We start from the raw sequence: 24368 nt of genomic DNA on the forward strand, positions 1-24368 counted from the left end.
GTCCTTGGCATTCAGGGAAACTGGGGAGACTCTTCAGGGACAAACAGATTCTGCAGCCTCATAGCCCTCATTAGAATGGGCGCCCAGAAAATCCCTACGAAAGAGGTAAAATGATGGAACCAAAGGATTAGGGGTGTGTGCAAAGTGCCATGCTTGGAGGGGTAGTATTCCTGCCCCACCCCACCAGGCCCAGGCCTAAGCTCGAAACTAATGTTTGAATTATGTAGGAAGTAGGAAGGGCAATTAAGACAGAAAAAAAAAAAAAAAAAAAGGAGCACCTTCAGCCCACAGTTAGGCATTCAAAAGCCCCACTTGAGCCAGGGCATCCCTGTGCCCCTGAAATCCATCCAGGCCCTGAGTGAGTCTGCGCTCTCCATGCCCTGAACTGAGGGGCATGCCCTGCGCAGTGCCGAGGCGCTGGGGCGGGTGAAATTTGTGAACTTTTGTACTCTTGTGTGCTGCTGTCGGCAAAGCAAAAATAATGAAACTTTGTGATACGTTTGTAAATGATTTCGAATGACCCCTCGCCCTGCCCTTCACCATTAGCGCGCCGGCCTCAGCCCAAGGCGGCTCGGTGCCTGGAGCAGCGCCTGCCTCGGGGTCTGCAGCAGCCGCGGAACGGAGAGGCCAGCCCGGCTCAGGGCCCATGAAGGTAAATGCGCGACTTCTTGGAGAAGCAGCTTTGGCAGACAACCTGGCTTGGTCAGGCAGTAGGAAAAGCAGTGGACAGAGGATATTCTCCTCTTGCCTCTTTTCCTTCTGCCGCTGAGGGCATTTGTTCCTTTCTGGAAAATACCACTTGATAAGGAGGGGGGGTTATTTGGATCCTGAGAGGTGGGTAGTAAAGCTGCCATCCCTGGGATGGATTATTTTTATTTCTTTTTTTTCCCCTTTCTTTCTTAAAAAGAATATTCTGGTTGCTAGGCTGCTTGGTAACCCTGACCCTGGCAAAAGAATGAGGGAACTCGTTGCTTCAAATTGTCGCCAAGCCCATCAGGCTACCTGAACTGTTTCAGAAAGTGCGGGTGGCTGCGTCGGGCGGTGGTGGCTCAGAGGAAGAGGCTGGGGCTGGCAGCGGCCTAGGCACTTCACTCTGGGTGGGACCCAGAGGTTGTAACGTTGTCTATATATACCCTGTAGAACCGAATTTGTGTGGTATCCATATAGTCACAGATTCGATTCTAGGGGAATATATGGTCGATGCAAAAACTTCACGTTTCTTCAAACTAGCCAGAGACCGAAGTGCGAAGTGGAGACTAGAAGCAGCCGACACTGGTCAGCCGCCTCTTTCTGTTTTATTACCTTGGACTCCAGGAGGATCAGCTGTGCCTGGTGACACAGAGCAGCATTTTCCTCTCCAGAAGCTCTTCACCTTTAAACAGAGGATCCTGTGGGTGCTGAAAAAGAAAAGGAAAGAAAGATAGAAAGAGAGAGAGAGAGAGAAAGAAAAAGAAAGAGAGAAAGAAAAAGGAAGAAAGAAAAGCCTAATTGGTTGCATGGATGCAAGACCAAAGGGCTAGGTTTGGCGGTACTAGGGAGTGAGGTGCAAGGCCAGCTTGCCCAGTCCCAGCTCTGCCCTCCAGGGACATGAGGTGCAAAGGAATTCTAATGGGGCTCGCTGGTATTTGGGGCCCTCCTGTGGGAAGAAAGCAAGCTTCAAAGAAGCCCAATGGGGAGCTCTGGGGTGCATTTGAGCGAGTTGAGGGTACCCTCGCCACCATCCCAGCCCACCCCCAGCTACATGGGCAAGGGCAGCAAGGGCCTCTTGCCATTTCGGCAGGGCCCAACTTCGGCTGGGAACCCCCGGGCCTGGGCACTGGTAGAAAGCATGGTGGTTACTCATTGCTAATTTGATTCAAGCTGGCCAGATTCTGGTAACTTTCGGGTGACCCTGATGAAGACAAAGCCAGGACGGCAGCCTTTGTATGGCAGAGTCCCAACTCCCGCCGGCCGCAGGCTGGGCGGGCAGGCAGGAACCCTCCCCGCCTGGGGTACTCTGCCCAACTCATAGGCGACTTCGCCCACCCACCTTTCATTGCTCTGCACCCCAGTAGGAGGATTCATTCTCCCTTGAGCTGTGTCTATTTGGCTTGTGTGGGGGGGGTTGCTTTCAGCTGGGGGTGATTGGAGCGGGGCACGGGAGGTTGGCAAAATCAGTGACAAACAAAAGCTGGGATTACCTGAGGGGAACGGGGTGCTGGGAACTGGAACTACATTAATATCTGGCAGGGGCTCTCCAATGTGCCACAGCAAGCCACTTGATTACACGTATGTTATTTAGTTAAATTTGTAAAAATTATGAGATGCTCACCAACCCGGTGATAAACTTGCTCCCTCGCCATTGGCTGGCCTGGTCACATGGCCGCCCAACTTTATTCAGTTGACAGCAAGTAGGAGGGCCCTATGGAAGGAGAAAAAAAGACAACACGAGAAAAATTAGTATTTTCTACCTTCTGAAATTAATGGTCATGAGTTCGTATATGGTGAACTCCAAGTATGTGGACCCCAAGTTCCCTCCGTGCGAGGAATATTTGCAGGGTGGCTACCTAGGCGAGCAGGGCGCCGACTACTACGGCGGCGGCGCACAGGGCGCAGACTTCCAGCCCCCGGGGCTCTACCCGCGGCCCGACTTCGGTGAGCAGCCTTTCGGAGGCGGCGGCCCCGGGACTGCCTCGGCGTTGCCAGCGCGGGGTCACGGACAAGAGCCAAGCGGCCCTGGTGGTCACTACGCCGCCCCGGGAGAGCCGTGCCCAGCGCCCCCAGCGCCTCCGCCCGCGCCCCTGCCTGGCGCCCGGGCCTGCAGTCAGTCTGACCCCAAGCAGCCGCCCCCCGGGACGGCACTCAAGCAGCCGGCCGTGGTCTACCCCTGGATGAAGAAGGTGCACGTGAATTCGGGTAAGACTTGGGTCTAGCAACCTCTCTGCCGGCATCCCAGCCCGTTGGCCTGGGTCCCCTTGAAGGGGGTGCGAGTGGAGGGGGCGTGTGGCGCTTCCATGGGCGCCGCAATTACTCTCCCCATAAATTTTTATAGCTGAGGGAGCAGGCCAGGACCATGTGGCTGGCTGCTCCGCTGTGGGCTCAAAAGGGGGTGGGGATGGGGGTGGGGTGGGGGAGGACTCCATTTTCAGAGCAGGGGGAAGGCTGTGGAGGAGCAGGGGATTTCCAAAATGCTTGCTGGGGTGGTCCGGACCTGATGGTGGGCCTGGAAGAAAGAGCACATTTGGGGATCCCGCCCTGCAAGCCTGGGGTGTGTGGGTGTGTTTGAGGAGGTGGATGGGAGTGAGCGTGTGCGCCAGGGAAAGGGTGGGAGGGAGGAAGCAAAGTGAGCTTGGGAGCACGCGGGGAGGGCCGCGGGCCTCGGGGCGCGCCAGGAAGTGAGCGGCGGAGGCTAGGGGCCTAACTAGTGGCCGGGCGCTGACCTGGCTGTCCTGTCTGTTTTGTCTCGCAGTGAACCCCAACTACACCGGTGGGGAGCCCAAGCGGTCCCGGACGGCCTACACCCGGCAGCAAGTCCTAGAACTGGAAAAAGAATTTCATTTTAACAGGTATCTGACAAGGCGCCGTCGGATTGAAATCGCTCACACCCTGTGTCTGTCGGAGCGCCAGATCAAGATCTGGTTCCAGAACCGGAGGATGAAGTGGAAAAAAGATCATAAGCTGCCCAACACCAAAGGCAGGTCGTCGTCCTCATCTTCTTCCTCATCTTGCTCCTCCTCAACCGCCCCCAGCCAGCATTTACAGCCGATGGCCAAGGACCATCACACGGACCTGACAACCTTATAGAAGTGGGGACCCTGGGCCCATCTCTCCCTGCACACCAGGCTGAGCCGAAGCTGCGGGGGCAGGCCGGGCCTGCTGTCACCTTGCTGGGCTCTAAGGTACTGTGGGGTGGACCTGGGAGTAGCAGGCCGCCCTCGGACTAGGTTAGCATCCTGCCCGAGGGCAGCCCCCTCCCTAGAGCGGTATGGGGATGGGAGGGGGGCGGGATTCTCTCTCTAAGTATATTATATGGCAGGAGCTACTGAGAACATAAAATCTTGGCGAGTCATTAAACTCATGAAAATTACCGCTCTTGGATTTTGAATTTTCAAATGAAGGTTGGATGCTTTATCCCACTGTGAATTTGGACTTTCTCCCCCACTCCACCCCTCCAGGGAGCTTTGTGGCTTAATAATGTGGGGGAGTGGAGGCAGAAGGTTGGCCACCCTTGTGCTAGGTGCTTTCAGTGGAAGCCAGAGAGCTGGGTCAGGATTTCTGAACTTTCTGGATTGTCTATGGAATTTCATGTGATTAAAAAATATATATTTTGCTCCCAGTGGCCCTATGTCCAAAGAAATGGGTCTAAGAAGGAAGTGAAAACGGGTTATGTTTAGATATTTGCTTAAATATTTATTTGTTGGGAAATGTGGTACAGAAAAAACTGACACCTTCATGCCAAAAATCTTAAAAAGGTGAAAGGGGCCGAACTTCAGGGAGCAGAATGAGAGATATGTGCACTTACTTCTGAACTCCACCCACCCACCCACCCACCCCCTACTCTCTGGAAGTGTGTGTAGGGGCCCTTAACCCTTCCAGAAGGAAGCAAAGGATCCACTCAAAGTTGGGTTCCTGAAAATATATTTCCACATGTGCTTTTTTCAGCACTGTGCTTACCACCAGTTCTGGGTGATTAAAGGAAAGGGGAAAAAAAGCAACAAATGGTCTAACATTTTTCTTCTGGGGAAAGAAAACAAAACCTCTATGCACTGGGTTGTTAGATAATGACTGAATTTTCTGTTCCAACTGGATTTCAAATGCCCTGAATACCCCCACATAGCAGTGTTTTACAGGAACTGGTGTATGGCCTGTGTAGGGGAAGAGCTCTGTGGTGGGGAGAAAGTGGAAAGGCGAGGAACTCTTGCTTTAAGAAAGAAAGAAAAATAAACCTAATTGAATCTAGACGTACAGAGGTTTTTTTCTCCTGAAGTTTTAATTTTTAAAAAAACCAAATCTAAGGAAGATTTCCTCAGCCCATTAATTAGAAGCAGAATATGTAAAAGTATAAAAGTTTTCAAGCACTCATCTTTGCCTTGAGAATAGTGCTTTTTTTAAATATTCACTCTCAACAGGAGAGATGTTCTTTAGTCATTTTTCTTCTGCCTCGCCTGGGAAGGGTTCAAAGTTCATTTTTCTAAAATGCTGACCCTTAAGCATAAGGAGGAAAAAGTCAAAGGTAATGACCAGAGTTCATATACTTAGATGAAACAAGTCTTCCCAAGGCCTCAGGCTTGGAAAAAAAGGGTTGTAGCTATCAAAAAGTGACCAAAGTGAAGGAGGGAGAAAGGGTAAGCTTAAAACTTAATTTTAAGATCCAGAAAGGGGATATATTTTCAGTGCTTCAAAAACACTTTAGGAGGTTTCTGTGGTAATTTAAAAAATATATTTAAGTGGGAGGGAAAAAAGAGTTTCTCTGTAGATGTGTTCTTTGGCTGTGTCTCCTGAGAGCTGAGGGCAGGTATTCACTGCAGTCCCTAGGCTGAAATTCCGCTTCTCTAAAGTGTCTTCCAAGCCTTGGTCTTTTGTATTAGACCCTGGGGACTGCTCTTTGTTCCTCCTTGGGGTGAGCCTGGCTCTCAGACTTGCACATGGCAATACTTGAATATCACCACGTCGAGATATTAAAGATGGATATTCCTGCATTATTCACATCATTGTTTCTATGACAAAAAGCACAGAGTTCATACATAGTCAAGACGTCTTTTTTCTGACGCCCTCACGTAGAGAAGCTGAAAAGGTATTTTACTGAAGTTGGGGTAAATTACAGAATCAGGTTCATCCAGAGGACAAATTTTCTATTCGATTAGCTGTATTTCAGCCAGGAGGACTGACCTCTAAACCCTTAACCTTTTGGACTCTAACTACCCTTCTTTTCTTTTTTCCTCTCTAACGTGGAGAGCAGTCTTTGGATGTACCATTTGAAAGGAGCCGCTATCCTTAGGCAAGTTGGAAAGTTGCTAAGATTCTTTCCTAAAACTTTAATCTGTGTATTCATTAAACCTTCTCCTTGGGAAGGGGAAAAAAGTATGTTTTCACAACATCCAACTACATATGTATTATAGAAATTATATAGATTTTCACCCACCTCAAAAATTCAGGTTATTCACCCCCAGCTTCATAACAAATGCCACAAACACTTAACTGACTTCATCCCTGCCGCAGAGGAAAGCCAAGAAACATGTTTTCATGAGGAAAACCCAAGCTCCTTCTCAAACAGCCCCACTACTTTGGAAAGTAACTTAATCAGAGAAACTTCTTTGTTTATAAGTCTCAGCTCTCCTTCTCAGCTTCGAGGGATTCTTTTGAAATGTTAATAGAGCTTGGATGGCCCAGAGGGCAGCCCCCAACCCTGAGGTCCCAGCTGGACCTCAGCATCCATTTGGGCCCACAGGAGTGAGCCAGGGAAGGGGTAGGGCCCCCCAATCACCTAGGGCAGGGAAGGAAATGGGTTTCCATCTGGGAACGTGCTCTGGAGAAAGCTAGGTGTGGAAAGGCTCCAGTGCCCATTTGCTATTATTTGTTTCCAGTTTGTTTCTTTACATTTGAGCCAGAAGTGTTTGTGTTGGTGTTTTTTTTTTTAAGAAAAAAAAAAAAAACAAAAAAAAAAAAACGTGGTGGGGTCCTGACTAGGGAAGGGGGAGAGTGAAGTGTTTGCTGAGGACGTTGCTCCTCTGACTCCCATCTCACTCTGTCCATTGCAGCCTTTTGTTGTGAGATGACATTGTCAGTCAGCCCTATGGTATCTGTTCACACGAGATGCTTTTTTAATAGAATTGACTGATGTTTTGCTGCCACCGATTAAAGTATTATTTATACTAATTGTTGCTTGTAGTTTTGATGTAATTCATTGATCTATATTTAAAATAATAAAAGGCGTAGCAAATCTCCCTCCTGTTTGGTGCCTTAACAGAAGCATTCATTCTTTGTTAAGTCTTCTAGAAGCTAACATTTAATATAAACAATTTATTATTTTCTGCAATAAATTAGGCACCATTTTTGGGGGGTGGGGTGCCTAAGGCGTGAAGGTTAAACCTTGTAAGGCTTAGCAATTCTCTTATTACCCCCTCCCTCATATACACACACTCCCAATTGGCTATCACATTTTGTGAGCATTGGGAAGCCTGGAGTTGAATTCAGGGTACAGAGTGTTGGGTGTTAATTTTTTGAAGAAAAAGAAGTAATTGCACAGGTTAACAGGGGGATGAAAGTTGGCATTCTGCTGGGCCTGGGCCAGCCCCCAGATCCTTTTGGTCTGGAAGCCCTCAGAGGAAGTCTTTGTGAAGTGGTGGATGAGACACCTTACCGGTTTCCCACCCCCAATGCAGGGAGAGCGCACTGGGTTCTGGGCCGAGCCGAGGCTGCTGGGTGGCTGCTCTGACCTGACCCCCTGGCCTCCACTCTTGGGCTCCTACTTTTCCGGTGCGGTGCCGCTCAGCTCCTGCGGGGACTCTAGCACCTGCCCCTCCTTCTCCTGCGACCCCTCCACCCCTCAGGCAACAATAAACACTCCCCGCTATAAAAAGTGCCATGCATTACATTTATCGCAAGGGCTTCTTCACATCTTGGCCTCGCCTTGAAGAAGGGGCCAAGACAGGAGTCCCAAAATAGATGGGGGGCTTGTTCCAGACAGGAAATGAGCAGAATGCATAAAATCAGACATGTGTCCTTAATATATGGAAGGGCTTGCCCCAGACGCGTGGACATGTGTATTTATAAGTGCGCAGGCAGAATTTTAAATATTCAGACACATTTTATGATTGTCCTCTGCCCGTCTTCTGGTTAATAGCTCCTCCCGTGCCCACCAATACATCAATACCGTTGTGTGTATTGAGTCGTGGGCAGGGATGAGGAGGAAGTGCGTCCATAGCAGAGCCCGCTGAGTACAGTACAGTAAATCGGTACCCTCGGCAGACGGCGCTTCCCACCCGCCATGTTGGGGAGCCCTCCCTGCCCCCCGCGCCAGGCTGGGCGGCCAGGGCTCGCTGGCAGCCGGGGGAGGGCCTTTCATAACCCGCAGAATTTTCAAAGTGCGAGGAAGATGATAAGAATAGATTTCTACAAGTCCCGACCACGTGATTGGCGAAATAATTAATTCAGCACGTCCCTTAAGAAACACGGAGTCGTCATTAATCTGCCACGCAAAGGGCTCTCTCCGACTTGGAAAGTGCAGGGATCCCAAGAATATCACCCGCCCAGGGGGGCCGCGCGGCGCCCCCGGCCCTCCACCCCCGGCCCTCGGCGGGTGCGGGAGCCTGGCCGGCAGGTAAATATTTTGGCAACTTTTATTTCATCAGATTTAAATCCTTAATGAACTTAGTTGTCACGGCTGCTGATAAATAGTTCCCTTTGCTTCCTGATTTGGAACTGCAAGCCGGCGAGTTGTTAGTGGCTTGGATGGTGACCTTTGATTCAGCAAAGCTTTGCACTTATGAAAAATTACTGAGCGGCCGAGTGTGTGTGTGTGTGTGTGTGAGTGTGCGTGCGTCCGCGCGCGCGCGCGTGTGTGTGTGAGAGAGGGAGAGACAGAGACAGAGACAGGGAGAGGTGTTTGTGCGAGGCGCTAGGGTGCTAGGGGGCGAGGGGTGAGGGGTGAGGTGCGCGCGGGCTGCTGCAAGACAACAGGAGTTGTCAAAAAAAAACCGGCCCGGCTGGGGACGCGCCTGGCGCACGCAGGCCGAGGTTGCCCGGTCGCCTGTGTCTACCGGGAACAATAGTCGCTGTCACGGCATCTGCCGCCTATTCTTAAACCGGTGAGAAAAGGCCCTGGCCCTCTTTTCAAGCGAGGGTCGTAAATTTTTCTTTACGTCATAATAGAAGGCTATAAAATCGAGTTGAAATTTTACCCCAGGCAGGTTTTAACCAACAGATAATGATTTCCGAGTTGCTTCTTCCCCGCTCCGCTCTCCCCACCCAAGCTCTGCTGCCTCTGTCACTCCAGCGAGTTTCCCCTTCTTTCCCCTTTATTTTTGTGTATTTTTTATTTCTATTTTGGAAGAGCTAAAATAAACTCGAGGAGAAGTCCCTGCAGCCCGAGTGGGAGACCCCGAGACGACGAGAAGCCTGGGGAAAGGAGGATGGGGAGAGGCCAGGGCGGGCTGCAGAAGGCTGTCTCTCTGCTCTCTCCCGTTTCTGCCTTTTTTCACCGGCACTCCAAGAAAATTCGGTGTCCTAAGAGCCACTCCGCTCCGTCCCACCCCACCCCCAGCTTGCCAGGGACGTGGACTGGGGCAGCAGCGGGCATTCTTTTCTTCCAGCTCACAGCTCCGACCCGGGTGCCTCTTCAGCCGCCTCCTTCCCTCTTGTTTCTGTGAGATGCCTCCATTGGCTTTCAGAATGATTTCAGCTAGCCGTGGCTGGCTGCGCATGGTGGTTGTTTTGGGATTGTGTTTGTGTGTGTGTGTTTTCATTTCTTTTTTGGTGTATGTATATTTCCCCGTCAGGACAGAACAAAGTTTCCTCCGTTATGAATTATACATTCAAACAATAACACATTAATTCAATTATTCAAAGATGACAAATGTTTATGTGCTTTGCGAGTGACTCGGGCGCAGATTCCGGGCGCTTTCTCTGAGCTGCTTGCATTTTTCTCAATGAGAATCGTCTCTCCTCCCACCCCCACCCACTTCAACCCATCTAGATACCCCCTTGTAGGCCCAGAGAGAAACCCACAAAAACTTCCCCAGCCCTGCTGGCGGCCCGGCAGCCAACAGCCTCCCAAGGCCCCGGCTTGGCGGGCACCGGCCCGGGCTATTTTATCAGTGTGACAATTGCCCGGGTTGGTGTGATAAATCATCGTAAGTAATTCCTGAAAGGGTGCGAGACTGTTGGGGGCCGGGCGAGGACTGTAAATCTTTCCGGTTTATTGCTCTATGAACATATGCTCCGATTGAAGAAGGCTTAGATCCTTTCCTGGAGACAAATTCCCGCAAAGCAGCCCCCCTCTTTGGCTGGGGATTAACACTTGCTGCGGGGCCACCGGCTCGGCCTCTGGCAGGAGGCTAGGGGGCGGAGTCCTCCGGGTCGGGGGTGGGCTGGGGGCACCCAGGATCCGGCTTTGAGAGACGCCCCGAGTGGGCGTCTGGCGGTCCGGCCAGGTGAACAAAAGGAGGGGCTCGTGGAAGGGTCGGGGGCTCGGGCCTCCAGGACATTCCTGAGCCTCTGTAGTGGGGATGCGGTGGACCTTACCCACTCCTCCCGTGCTCGTCTATGGCTGCTGGGCGCTTTCGCCGGTCTCAGACCCTGCAATCAGCAACAGACCATTTTCACTGTGCCTGATGCCGCTGAAAAGCAGAGTCGGCAACGAAACCAAGACTTCGGGGATAGGATGGAGAGTTTCCAGTGGTGCGGGATTCCCGAGTGCGGGCCTGGCTTGGGGAGGGTCTTGGGCGCTCATTACAGGCCAGGAGGTCGGCTGCTGGCCCTGGCACGATTAATTCTTTTTCCCACATTGCAGAATTGTTCCCACCAGCCACTCGGAGAGTGGTGGGAATCTGTCTTGATTGAATATTTCTAAAATAGAAGTTGCATCGTCCCCCAGTTTAGCCCAGCCAGGACTCATTCCGCAGTCCTCCTTGCCTTCCTGGAGGCGCCGCAGGAAGCGGGAAGTCGCGGCTTCGCGATCGCTGGGCCTACGGGATCTGCGGGTCCTGTCCAGATCTGGAGTCACACAGATCTTGGCGGGCAGTGGCTCAGCGCCTAGTCAGCTCCAGGCCTCGAAGGACAAGATTGGGGTGCTCAGGGGTCAGAGAGGGGAGGTCGTTCTGGGTCCGGGCCGCCTGCCGCGCGCCTTCTCTGTCTCAGAAGTGGCGGCGACTTGGCTGCAGCAGACCGAGTCCGCAGAACGAGCCACGAAGTGGTGGTAGTGGCAAGATTTTCTGAGGTGACCGCCAGGGCTGAGAGCCGCGGCTTCCACCTTAGGGTCAGAGCAGGTGTTGTGCCACCACATAACCACCTCGCCCTGGGAGGAGGAGAGCGGGGCGTCGGCCTAGGCGGCGGGGAGGCCACCTTGCCAGGGTCCGTGCGGACGCGGAGTACTCTGCGGGGCCAGGGAGCTAGGGGTACCCTGAGCCTCTGCTGCTCCACAGCCGTCTCCAGAGACGCCTCTAAGAGAGGCAGCCTCTAAAATTTCCAACTCCCGGACCAGTCTGGCGGAAGGCCCAGCCAGGGTCAGAGGTCGTTGTGGGGAGAGAAGCTCAACGCCCCCAACCCACTGCGGGCGTCCAGGCCTAGACTGAGTCGGCCAGGAGCAGCGAGAATGAGTTCTTTCCTTTAGCCCCACACCCATCCGCGTCTGCCCCAGGGAAGGGGCCCAGGTCCCAAGCTTCCTGTGCCTCCCTTCCAGCCCCCAGGCCTGGCTGCGCTCCGGGGCTGGGTGGCGTGAAAGTTTCAACCTCAATCAGTACAATCTTCCCTCAGGGTCACGTGAACAAATATGCTTGCATTTGAAGGCAGCGTCCGTATTTCCCGACTTTGAGGGGGTTTCCGGGGCTCTCTCCAAATCCAGAAAGGACCACGTTCCGCAAGCAAAACAAACCCCAAGCTCTGGGGGGCCTGGGAGGGCTGGACAGAAACCCAGGAGTGGGTGGGGGCGCGGGTGGCCGCCGCTCTGGGTCCTGGAGCGGACGAGCGGGCGGGCGGGTGGACCGATGGGCGCGCAGCGCAGGCGAAGCCAGCTCGGGGACTAAGAACTCGTTCCTCCTGCGTTTATTGGTAGTTGAACCTCAGCCTGGTTCCGTTCTACCGGGAATTCCGTGTGCTCGAGTATATGGCCGCGTCTGCAAGCGCGCAAGACCAGGGTTGGGACAGTGTTGTCTGCAGACAAAGGGGGAAGGCTAGCTCTGCCCCCCACTGGCGCCCACTCTGAGGCCGAGGACACCAGGTTTATGATAAATTGGGATCCAGGTAAGCAATTGCATGACAAAATGGAAATCTTTGGGCACGGGGCTGCTTGCTGCCCTGAGCGGGATACTAAATATGATTTATTTTGTGTAATCTGTGATCTTGATTATTGCCAATTGGTGAGGCAGCCCGCGTAGACCTAGATACACTGCTACATATACATCTAGGACGGTGATTAATCGTAACAAGGCGCGCTTTGTGGGGACGTTCCCCGCCTACCAAAGGGTTAGGAGGACACTACCTTTCCAGGCTTGGAGGGTGGCTGGCAGCATTGGGGGTGGTAGTAGCAGTTTAAGGAGGGGACCTGGTGAGGTGAGTGGGGGCTGGAGGAAATATTTGGGGGCTAAATGTGCAGTTAGGAGAATGGACTGAAAAAGAAATTTAAAAAAAACTTTTTTACACGGTCACTGCCAAAGTAAGATGGAGCATCATATTAATTGTGTGTCTTCGGCTGCTGGGCTGAGTGCAGTCGGGTTGATTTATATGAATTTAAAATAAACTCGGTGGCCAGCCAGCTCCCTGCATTGTTCCGGTAGCAGCTCCACACTCAGGCTTTACCTCTTGCTGCTGGCTTTTTTTCTTGGGAGATTAAAATGCTACTGTGCTCCCCCTCCCATATTTGAAAGAACCCCCAAACTACCCAGAAGAGTTTGGGAGGTTCCTCCACACTTCCCTTTATCAAACTAAGCTTTTGATTGCCATAGTGGCAGAGAAAAGGTTTAGGGTTTCTGGGTCCTTCTCCCCAAGGAACCCTGAATGAACGCTAAATCATATATTGGTTCCCGAATCCCATCTCTCCTTTTGTTTACTTGCTCCCTGTGACTCCTGGCTGGGAGAGGAGAAGACAACCCATCCTGGGTCGTTCCGGGCCAGGGATGGAGTGAGCAGCTCCATGAACTCCAGTGAGTGGTTCCATGCTCATGGGAATGCCACTGGGCCAGACCCAACTGGACCTCTATGGGAAAGGAACCTCAAAAGCAAGGAGGACTCCCTTAGCTTAGGTTGGGACAGGCCCTAGCAGGAGAGGAACCAACTTCCAGGCGCTTCGCCATCAAAGGACAGCAGTAAAGTTGTTTTGTCAATTGCCTGCCCTTGGCTCCATCAGAACTTAAAGTCGCCGGACATTTTTCTTTGCTAGCTGCCTTGAAGCTGCGCGCCTGCCAGATTAGTCAGCTGAATCCAATTACCGCGAGCAGCATTTCATTTGGCCCCATGGAGCACTCACTTATAACTTCCCCCGAAAATTTCAATAATCCCCACCAAGGCTCCATGCTGGCCCTATCCTAAAGAGTTTTCCTGGGGTGCTGCTGAGGGATGAGGTGTAGGATTGGGGCCGCTTGGACTCAGCTCTTCCTTGAGAGCTCGCTGATGCGGCTTGCTCCTGCTCTCCCCGTTTTTGGCTCCAAAAAGGGCACCAGTACTGGTGGCCCACAGCCAGCCCGGTTAAGGCTGAGATTCTGGGCAAGCAAGGAGACAAAGTTGGGCCCGCGTGGGATGGTGGGTGGGCAGGGTAGGGAGCGTGGGAGAAGGTGCTGATGGCTTTTCTAGTGGCCCAACTTTAGTCAACTTGGGGTCCTCTTTCCTTTCTCCTTCCCAAGCCTCCTATGCCAACAGCTCACAGCGCACCGCGCACCCCGGACGCCCAGGCGCAAACTTACCCTATTCCTCCGTGGCTAGAAAAACAAAATCTAGCTAGAGGCATAAGGGGATGGCGGCCCCAGGCGACCTCCCAACTTAGCTCTTTTTTTGAGGGGATGCACCTACTTCTAAAGAACTCTTTTTTAAAAAAATAAATAAATAAAAATAATCAAGCGGCGAAAGTTGACGTCCGCCCACGTGAATGTATTATATAAAGCAGCTTCAGGACCAGCTGGCTTGAGAGCCCTGGTACCTCGCGCCTCCTCCGCACCACCCTCAGGGCCCGGCCCAGCCAAAAGGGCTTGCGGGAGAGGGGCGGGCGAGTGGCATGTCCCCCTGGGTCGGGGCTGGCTGGGAAGCTGAAGCCACTGCGCGAAGTTAGGAGCCCTACCGGGCTGGGATCTCTTCGAGGCGCTTCTCTTGGGTGTTCATTAAGGGGTGAGTTATTGCGGTGCGAGCCAAAGGTCACTTCAAAGGCTTATGGCTGCGCGCTCTAGTCTTTAGAAGCGCCGGGAACGCTTTGTGTGAGGCTTTCCCGGGTGTAGTTTAGTGTTTGCAAACTACTGAGTCGACAAATTGCACAGGGCAGATGCAAGAGCGGGACTCTGTCTCTCTTCTTTCACCTGATGGGGGTGGGCATCCGCTGAGTGGTGACAGTGGTGGGGGAGCTTGGTCTGTGGCTTTGGGTGTGGGTGGAAAGGATGTTTGTTTCTTAGGCGATTTGCAGTCTGATCCTGACCCAGAAGTGGGCAGCCCAGGGCCAACAGTGAGGTGGATACTTACCGGAATAAATAAACTCAGGGAAAGCATCAGATATTTAATGTACAAACCAGGAACTAGCTAGTGCCCAGCATCCTCTTCACTGAGGCTCTGTAGAGCAGCCCCTGAGCAGGATCCACCCAGGCCTGTTTACCATCCTTTCCTGGTGCCCTAATCTGCAGCCTCCCCTGCCAAACCTCCACCTTTATTCTCTCTTCTGCCCCTAGGAGGGTGTTTGGCCTCCAGGATTGGGACCTGGAGGAGCATTTAGAGTTTGGAGGGGGCAGGAGGAGAGCAGATTAGCTTCCCTGCACCTCTGACCCACTTGGCTCACCCCCTGGCTGGAGGGTCTGGCTGCTTTCCTCAGGTCCGGGCTCATCCCTCCCCCATCCAGCCATGGATTTTGGCATTAAAGTGGCCCTCGCTCCCTAGGAGCCAACTGAGTCTGCTTTCTGCTGGGGAGAAGGCGTCTGGATGGCCACGGTACTGTATACAATAGTAATATTGACCGAGACAACCTTAAAGAGGGAAAAGCCCTTCAATATGTAAGTGTTTGTAAGCAGAACCGGCTGCTACTGAGAGTTTTCCATTTTGTTCCAGATCTGCCTTCACAGATATCAAAAGAAACCTGAAGAGCCTACAAAAAAGAGTTAAAGACAAAATTCAAGAAAACACACACATACATAATTGTGGTGAGTGGGCATCATTTTAAAAAATTTCCACTACATTTCCATCTGTCCTGCAACTCAAGGTAGCCATCTCAAAATTCATACATCAAGACATAGAACAAAGGGCAGCTTTGAAGTGGATCACTTCAGTAGGAACTGCAGCCCGTTACATGAAAACCGATTATTGGCCTTCAAATTTATGGCGCTTTAATGGGGCTAGCCCAGTGCCTTCAATACAGGGTGCATTACAGTATTAAGTTATCTGGGCTAAATAAGAGTGATTTAGAAGGCGCATCCAGGGCTCCTGATAGAGCAAAAGAGGCTCAAGCTTAGAGATCAGGAGAACTTGGCCAGAACGTAAAGTTCCCTTTAGATCAAACCCGAAAACCAGCGGTTTCGAATCCCGAAGTAGCAAAGCCAACAGGAAGGGGAGAATCGTTTCTCGGTTCCAGTGAATGCATGGGGACGCTCAGCAAAAGTCTTGGCCGCCAGAAAGATCCGTGGGCTTCTGACCCTGGTTTAGGCAAAACAGGGAGAGGCGCTGAGACCTACTTGAGCCCTAGCGGATTTTGAGAGAAACTGACCGCAACCTCCATCGCCTTTCCCCTCTCTTTCAACTTGCATGGGCTGACTTTACCCGTCGGTGATTTACGATGATTGCAGCCACAGCTTGGCGCCTGGCGCCCCCTCCCTTCCCAAGCACCCTCAGCCTTTCCACCGCCACTGGCACAGGAGCGAGCGCCGAGCCGGCCTCCGAGTCGGACGAGCCTCCCGGCGTCTGAGGCCACTGCGGGCAGCAGATTTTTGATCCCCGGCGAGGCTGCGCGCGTTCATCCCTTCTCGGCCTCGGAGCAGAGCTGCTAGCAGAGGCAGGCGCCGGTCACTTTATATAATCCCGCTGCTCGCAGGGTACGCGAGCGAGAGCGAGAAAAGTGCGGAGTAGGGAATTCTTTTGCTGCGCTGCCTCCTACGCGGAGCCTGCTTTCCACTTCTGAAAAGTGCCGGGCCTCGGGAAGTGTTTTTCTTTTCATTCCTTACTGAAGCGTTTACTGCCGCCGTGGTCGCAGTCATAAATTTTGCTACAAACCACAATGACAGGTGCATTGATATGCACCGTGAGAGCTCCAGCTGCTTAATAACCCCGTCCCCTGGTCGCTGTGAGCGCCTTTTATTTATTCGGTATCATATTAGGTATTGATCTCTGGTAGAATTAAGTGCGGTGAGCAAGTATCAGGGCTTGGCTGTTGGAGGCGCAGCGGGCGCGGCAGGTCGGCGGGGCCGGGGGAGCGGGCGGTGGCTGCTCAGAGAATACCATCCTTCCAGGGGGAGACCGTTTGGCCCTGTATTCCGGGCCTGCGGTTGGGCCTCCAAGCTAAGTTGGGCAATTTCCCATCACCGCAAGAAAGGGCGAGCCAGACCTATTTGGCACCCCTTTCCCAAGAGGAGCAGAGGACGGCGCCAGCAGGGTTTGGGGAGGCTGCCCTGGCCAGTTCCCCGGGTTAGAGGGTGAAGGAGAGGAGGAGGGAGAGGAAAGGGCAGCTGAGGACTTGGAAGAAATAAGGTGGCCCTGCTCTACCACCCCTCCCCCACACTGGTTCATCTTCACCCCAAGGCATTTTGGTCTTGGAGCCCAAATGAGCAAAGGTACCAAAGGGCGAGAAAAGAAAGGCTTTTAAAAAAAAGGGTGAGGGGGTGATCGAAAAGATGAGCCACTGAACAGTTGACCATTGTCCAAGTGATTTATGACCCGTTCCTGCTTTTTAGGTTCAAGCAGAGTTCACAAGGAGTAGGGATTTCTGAAAAGAAATAAGCCTTTTTTACCAGTTTTGTAACTATATTCTTAGGTTTTGTTTTAGGAGGGATTACCTTTTTGGGAAGCTGTATTTTGGGGGGACTGCAAAGCCATTTCCAGTAAGGACAGCACCGCCACTGGCTCTTGCTTTTGGGGAAATGGACATTAAGGTAGTGGATTGTCAATGAGTGGGAAATTTCTTAAGACAATGTGAACAGTCAGGAAAACAGACTCTGGGTTTTCAGGAAGCTGCCCAATGTTTGTACTTTCGAGGTCTGTACACAGAACTTTTTCTAAGAATATGCCATAGGAGCAAATATGTATGTAAAGCCTTCTGTCCCAGAAGAACTGGTCAGTTCCTAAATAAGCTATTTCAATGTGACTGGTTCACCTATCTAGATAAACTTTGTCAAGTTGGGAGGCAGGAGTGGGGATCTTTTGCTTCCACAGTTGTAAATGGCATGACAGAAGCAGAATGTTCTGGTGGTCTGAGTTTCCGATGTGACCATTAGGCCTCCAGAAGGTTAAGACTAGAAGCAGGATACCAGAAAAGCCTGAAACATAATCAAATCCAGAGTGCCTCTTTCTTTAGCAGGGAGGCAAACATATGTGAATATTAGTCACAGATTGAAGATGTAGCTGTCCATTTGATATTCAGTAACTTTTAACAGATAATGATACATAAAATTAATCAAAAGAAAGATTAAGTCTAGTTTTGTTAAGTAGATATCCTAACTACCTACATTTAGGAACACTAATGGAAACAATTCCTACAACATAATATCTTGGTATTAAGGGCCTGTCCTCATCAAGACAAATGGCATACTCACTTGTATTCTAAAACAAACCAAAAAAATGGGCAACAAAACTACTTACCAAACAAAGACTAATTAGGAGAATTTTAAAAATTAGATTAGGCTTTTGGTGAAGGTGGAGGGGAAAATGAGTGAATGATTTTGGTATCGGTGGTCAAATTCATTAGGTTACATAAGCTGTCTAGATAATGTGGTCCATCATGATGACCAGGATGGAAGCCAGGGAAAGTTTCTAGGAAGGAAAGTTGCCTGAAAGACAGATAAAGAATTGCGACCAGGGAGCTGACCTGTGAGTTTTCTTTATCAAACAGACAAAAGTGATTCAATGGTATTAGTTATACTTTAACTCTTTAGGAGCCTTTCAGAAGAAGTAGGGAGGGAGGGTTGCGAAAGGAAACCCCCATCAAGAAGGGAATACAAAAGGGGTAGAATTTTTCTTAGCTTTTTTTCTTCTTCTAATTCTGGGTCCATTCATCATATCATGAAAGGTCCTCTCATTGGTTGTGGTTTGGGTGGCAGGTGGGGTAGAATAGATTATTCAGAGCAGAGGTCAATAATAATATCTATTATAAAATAGATTAAAGGCAAAAATGATAAATTTATAAAGGATTCTCTATTCATCCATACATTTCCATGCATTTCAAATTCTAGATGTCTTTGCCCATTTCCAGTAGTATCCATTTAAAAGTAGTAGAAGGTCAAAAGTGAAAGGTCTAGAAAAATATAGATGAAAGAGAAGAAACATTTTCTAGCCTCAAAATGAATCTGGAAGTCTGCAAGTCCCCTTCTTGGTTTTTATCTCCTAGTTTTCTACATTGTAGATTTCACACTGCTGATCCATAGAGCTAACTCAGCTGACTTTCCCCCTGTCGTCGCTAAGTGGACTATGTGAACTTTCATGAAAGATGCTGTGATTTTGAAACCAGGTGGGGGAGACACTTTTTTTTTTTTAATGTTCTGGCTGTTCTGGGTGTGTTATAGGAATTTCATTTCCCATCAGAATTTTGTGCTGACCCAATGATTGACTGATTGATTCACTTATTAATTCACGTATTCAACAAACATTTATTGCACTAACTACATGCAGGAATATACAGACAAATGACACAGCCCTTGCCTGCAAGGAGCTTACAGTCTAGTGGGAGAATCAGCCAATAAAATGTCTGAGGCTATAAGTGCTTTTCCACACAGAATAAAGGCTAAATGGACAATCTTGAAGAAAGTAAACTGTATCTGTAGGTGGGGGAAGCCCCTTTCCTCAGCTAGTGTTTAGCAAAAAAGAAAGAAACATCTTTTCTTACATTTAGGAAAAATTCCTTCTGATTTTTCCAGAGGTTCAAGTAAGTTGAACTTCATAATCTGCCAGGCACAGTGGCTCATGCCTGTAATTCCAACACTTTGTGGGACTAAGATGGGAGGATCACGTGAACCCAGTAACTCAAAACCAGCCTGAATAAACATAGTGAGACCCTGTCTCTACAAAAAAAGTAAGATCCAGGCGTGGTGGCTCACGCCTGTAATCCCAGCACTTAGGGAGGCCTAGGCGGGTGGATCACCTGAGATCAGAAGTTTGAGAACAACCAAACCAAGATGATGAAGCCCTGCCTCTATTAAAAATACAAAAAATTAGCCAAGCTTGGTAGTGGGCACCTGTAATCTCAGCTATTCAGGAAGCTGAGGCAGGAGAATTGCTTGAACCCAGGAGGTAGAGGTTGCAGTGAGCTGAGATCATGGCACTGCACTCCAGCCTGGTCAACAAGAGCGAAACTCCATTAAAACAAAATAAAACGTAAGAAATTAGCCAGGCATGGTGTGAGCCTGTAGTCCTAGCTACTCTGCAGTAGCTGGGACTCTAAAATACTATGAAATAGCTATTAATACTAGGCTGAAGTGGGAGGATCACTTGAGCCCAGTAAATTGAGGCTGCAGTGAGCCATGTTCATGCCACTGCACTCCACCCTGGGCAACAGAGCAAGACACTGTGTCAGTAAACAGATAAGTAAATAAACTCAGATCCAGCACCTTGCCAATCTCCCCACCATGAAGTGGGTGGGAAGCAGAGAGCATGGGCTAGTCCTATATTGACTGGTCTTGCCAATGACACTCCCTCTTGGGACTCTTGCTTTTCTTCTGACAGGTCACCTGGAGTCTGGGGGCTTGTCCAGCTTTCTCAGGATTCAGCAGACATTGGAATTGGCAGTGAAGGATACAGTGGTAGTCAATGTTATTTGAGCAGGGTCAGCAGGCCCTGGAGCTTCCTGAGTGCACAATGCAGAAGGCTGCTTACTATGAAAACCCAGGACTGTTCGGAGGCTATGGCTACAGCAAAACCACTGAAACTTACGGCTACACCACCCCCCACCAGCCCTACCCACCCCCTGCTGCTGCCAACTCCCTGGATGCTGACTATCCAGGTTCTGCCTGCTCCATCCAGAGCTCTGCCCCTCTGAGAGCCCCAGCCCACAAAGGAGCTGAACTCAATGGCAGCTGCATGCGGCCTGGCACTGGGAACAGCCAGGGTGCGAGTGGTGGCAGCCAGCCTCCTGGTCTGAACTCAGAGCAGCAGCCACCACAACCCCCTCCTCCACCACCGATCCTGCCCCCGTCTTCACCCACCAATCCTGGAGGTGGAGTGCCTGCCAAGAAGCCCAAAGGTGGGCCCAATGCTTCTAGCTCCTCAGCCACCATCAGCAAGCAGATCTTCCCCTGGATGAAAGAGTCTCGACAGAATTCCAAGCAGAAGAACAGCTGTGCCACTGCAGGTAGCTCTCTGAGGTGGCTCACCCCCAGACCAAGCCCCTCCAGACTGACCCAAGGAAGCCCCAGTCAGGGCTGGAAATGCAACCTTGGAGGTCATATGTCTGAACTCCTACTCATATCAAAATGTTTTTCCTTTTTAGCGTTCCTGATTGGTGTTATGCCCTTGCAGTGACAGGGTGCTCACTTCCATTCCAGGCTGCAGGTGCTATTGCTGGACAGGTCTTATAGCTATTAATAGAGAGTGCTTCCTTATATGGGCATATCTGTTTTCCTGGGCTGCTAATCATAACTCTGTTCCCTTTTCCACCCAACAGGTCTTCAAGATTTGAAGACAGGTATAATCCCCAAGCCTAGGTGGTTATATAGCCCATATCACATGAACCTCATTCCCTTAAACTCATAAAAACTAAAGTCTTGGCCAAGCATGAATCTCAGCACTTTGGGAGGCCTAGGTAGGCAGACCACCTGAGGTCAGGAGCTCGAGACCAGCCTGACCAACATGAAGAAACCCTGTCTCTATTAAAAATACAAAATTAGCTGGGCGTGGTGGTGCATGCCTGTAATCCCAGCTTCTTGGGAGGCTGAGGCAGGAGAATCGCTTGAACCCAGGAGGTGGAGGTTGCTGTGAGCCAAGATCGTGTCACTGCATTCCAGGGTGGGCAACAAGAGCAAAACTCTGTCTCAAAAAAAAAAAGAAAACCTAAAGTCTTAGAAAGTACCATACATACTAAGTACTTTCTAAGCATTATCTAATTTAATTTTTCAAAGAATCTTTTGAGGTAGGTATATGATAACATCCCCATTTTACAGATAAGAAAACTGTTAGAGATGATAGGCAACTTGCCCAAGATGACAAAATTGTAAAGTAGTGAATTTGAGTCCAACAAGTCTGGCTTTAGGGGCTGCTAGGCATAACCATGAGTCTCTATTTGGCCCACCTCAGCCCAATTCTCCTGCTCCAGCAAATCCATAATGGGGAGGTGCCTGTCCTATTAGGAGAGGATGTTCTGGGAGACAAGACCAGCCTTGGATTTCTCTAACTGGAAGGGGAGACCCTCAAGTTGGGGCCTTCTCTAGGTCCACCCAGGGCATGTAGAAGATAGGCCTGGCCAGGAGCTCTGAGGCCTGCCCCCTTTCTCTGCTTAGACTGGTTGGTTCTTGAAATTTTCTGACCTTGTGTTATCTGATGTGATTTATCTTCAATATGAACTTGCTTCCAGGTCCAGGGCAAGTTTGGGGCCTGGGGTGTGCTTGTTATCAGGGCTCTGGTTTGCCTGATGCTTTCTGGGGTTGCTCCTAGGGGGAAGGTATTATCCTGCCTGCAAGCTTCTTTTCCTGCCCCTCCCTCCTCAGCTACAGGCTCAGGCCCTCCCTCCCAGGAGAAATCCATTTGTCTTCCCTGGGAGGGAGTGGACAAGCAGCTGAGAGGTGGCAGGGTAGTAAAAGCGAGTGTTGAGGCTGCTGCTCCTAGCACTGTGAATACTCAAAATGCTTCTAGCCTGGCCTTGGACTCCCTGAAACACCCATGCAGTGTTTTGTTTGTTTTTTATTTTTTTTATTTTTTGGTATATCACCTCCCTGGCTTTGGGTGCAGTTGGGCTGCAGTGAGGTGCCAAGATCTCCATCCCCACACTTTGCTGGGGGTTAGTGGGGGCTTTGCCCAGGAGCCAGCAAGGAAGGCTGGAGCTAGTTCCTCCCCCTTTCCTTCTCCAAACCCCATCCCTGGCGGCAGAGGCTGGGAGGAGTGTTTAAAGGAGTCTGACCCTTCTTTGACAGGGGGAGGCCTTACCAGCTGTTCCTAGTCTCTCATTAAACTCTTTCATGGCCTTTGGGTGGGCGTGGGATGAGGGACTAGGCTGTAGGGGAGAGGGTGGGCAGAGTGAACTGGATCTCAGAGGGCTGATGGAGGTTTCAGGTGCGACTGATAGGTAGGCCTGGTAGGGGATTGGTAGGTAGGTGAATTCCCTCTCGGAATCATACCTCTCAAAAGGCCCTTCCCCACTCCAGCCTGGATTGGAGGTGGAGGAAGGGGGGAGGAAAAGAGAACCAGGGAAGCACCCCTCTTCAGTCCTGAGGGTACCCACACCCTCGCTCAGCGCCCTCCCTCTTTCCCTCCCTGCCCAGGAGAGAGCTGCGAGGACAAGAGCCCGCCAGGCCCAGCATCCAAGCGGGTACGCACGGCGTACACAAGTGCGCAGCTGGTGGAGTTGGAAAAGGAATTCCACTTCAACCGTTACTTGTGCCGGCCGCGCCGCGTGGAGATGGCCAACCTGCTGAATCTCACGGAACGCCAGATCAAGATCTGGTTCCAGAACCGGCGCATGAAGTACAAGAAGGACCAGAAGGCCAAGGGCATCCTGCACTCGCCGGCGGGCCAGTCCCCTGAGCGCAGCCCACCGCTCGGCGGCGCCGCTGGCCACGTGGCCTACTCTGGCCAGCTGCCCCCAGTGCCCGGCCTGGCCTACGACGCGCCCTCGCCGCCGGCATTCGCCAAATCACAGCCCAATATGTACGGCCTGGCCGCCTACACGGCGCCGCTCAGCAGCTGCCTGCCACAACAGAAGCGCTACGCGGCGCCCGAGTTCGAGCCCCACCCCATGGCGAGTAACGGCGGCGGCTTCGCCAGCGCCAACCTGCAGGGCAGCCCGGTGTACGTGGGCGGCAACTTCGTCGAGTCCATGGCTCCCGCGTCCGGGCCTGTCTTCAACCTGGGCCACCTCTCGCACCCGTCGTCGGCCAGCGTGGACTACAGTTGCGCCGCGCAGATTCCAGGCAACCACCACCATGGACCGTGCGACCCTCATCCCACCTACACAGATCTCTCGGCCCACCACTCGTCTCAGGGACGACTGCCGGAGGCTCCCAAACTGACGCATCTGTAGCGGCCGCTGCCGGCCCGAACTCGCGGCGCAATTACCTCTCTTGCTGTAGTGGTGGGGTGGCGGGCGGGGCCCACGGGGCAGTTCGGGAACCCCCTCCCCCGCTCTTGCCCCGCCGCCGCCTCCCGGGTCTCAGGCCTCCAGCAGTGGAGGCGCAGGCGACCGAGCCTCCCCCTCCATGGGTGTCCTCCTTTGGGTGACTCGCCATAAATCAGCCGCAAGGATCCTTCCCTGTAAACCTGACAGTGCCACATACTACGGATCGAGGGACTCTAATCTGGTAATGGTGTCCCAAAGGTAAGTCTGAGACCCATCGGCGGCGCGCCCTGCAGAGGGACCAGAGCCCGGAGAGTCTTGGGCCTGGCCCGCGTCTAGCTTAGTTTCGGAGACCTTAATTTATATTCTCCTTCCTGTCCCGTAAGGATTGCATCGGACTAAAATATCTGTATTTATTATTTGAAGCGAGTCATTTCGTTTCCCTGATTATTTATCCTTGTCTGAATGTATTTATGTGTATGTTTGTAGATTTCTCCGGCCGAGCTTAGGAATTCGCTTCCAGGCCGTGGGGGCCACATTTCACCTCCTTAGTCCCCTTGGTTTGAACTAGTTGAAAGAGTAGTTTTGAACAGTCGTAACGGTGGCTGGTGTTTGTAGTTGATGTAAAGGATTTAAGACCGCAAATTGTCCTTCATGGGTAGAGTCAGGAAGCCCGGTGGTGTGGCACAACACACGTTAGTCATTTCTCAAAAGCCACAGCCCTTGCCACAGTTTATTGATTTCAAATTGTCTGGTACTATTGGAACAAATATTTAGAATAAAAAAATTTCTCAGTTGGAAGTGTATCTGTGTTAATCATGCACACTTGCAAGCAGATCACTATGCCTTTATCTCGCACAATCCCCATGGAAGGCCCCGAAATAGACTGACACTTGAAAACATTATTTTATTTATTTGGAGTCTAGTGCAAAAATTGGTTCTGGGGATACTTGATTACTTTCCAGCTATTGAAATTAGGCGAGGGGGAAATGAGGATGCAAACCTAGAAAGGTTCTACGCACGATGATTTGGATAGGGCTTTTTGAAAGTAGCGCCTGCTTTGCTCTTTTTACTGCCCTCTTTCTAG

The 24368-nt window shown here is 51.2% G+C and overlaps 2 protein-coding genes across 2 annotated transcripts; both read left to right on the top strand.

Annotated features, from left to right (window-relative positions):
- Window positions 1-1110: 1110 nt before the first annotated feature.
- Window positions 1111-4450, top strand: HOXD4 (homeobox D4). The gene is made up of 2 exons (XM_021668966.2): window positions 1111-2895; window positions 3449-4450. Exons 1-2 carry the CDS (start codon window positions 2463-2465, stop codon window positions 3781-3783), a joined length of 768 nt encoding a protein of 255 aa, XP_021524641.2. The 5' UTR covers window positions 1111-2462; the 3' UTR covers window positions 3784-4450.
- On the top strand, window positions 3790-23249 carry HOXD3 (homeobox D3). Its single transcript, XM_021668965.2, has 3 exons — window positions 3790-3878; window positions 19744-20368; window positions 22491-23249. Exons 2-3 carry the CDS (start codon window positions 19828-19830, stop codon window positions 23246-23248), a joined length of 1299 nt encoding a protein of 432 aa, XP_021524640.1. The 5' UTR covers window positions 3790-3878; window positions 19744-19827; the 3' UTR covers window position 23249.
- Window positions 23250-24368: the final 1119 nt, after the last annotated feature.

The sequence above is a fragment of the Aotus nancymaae genome, unplaced genomic scaffold (genome assembly GCF_030222135.1).
Source record: "Aotus nancymaae isolate 86718 unplaced genomic scaffold, 86718_ANA_hifiasm-v0.15.2.pri h1tg000008l, whole genome shotgun sequence".
NCBI lineage: Eukaryota > Metazoa > Chordata > Mammalia > Primates > Aotidae > Aotus > Aotus nancymaae.

Bases quoted from the DNA above. Each gene is read 5' to 3' on its own strand.
- HOXD4 (XM_021668966.2), top strand. From the start codon at position 2,463: ATGGTCATGAGTTCGTATATGGTGAACTCCAAGTATGTGGACCCCAAG. The intron at 2,896-3,448 runs GTAAGACTTGGG...TTTGTCTCGCAG, and splicing joins GAAGGTGCACGTGAATTCGG to TGAACCCCAACTACACCGGT.
- HOXD3 (XM_021668965.2), top strand. From the start codon at position 19,828: ATGTTATTTGAGCAGGGTCAGCAGGCCCTGGAGCTTCCTGAGTGCACA. The intron at 20,369-22,490 runs GTAGCTCTCTGA...CTCCCTGCCCAG, and splicing joins GAACAGCTGTGCCACTGCAG to GAGAGAGCTGCGAGGACAAG.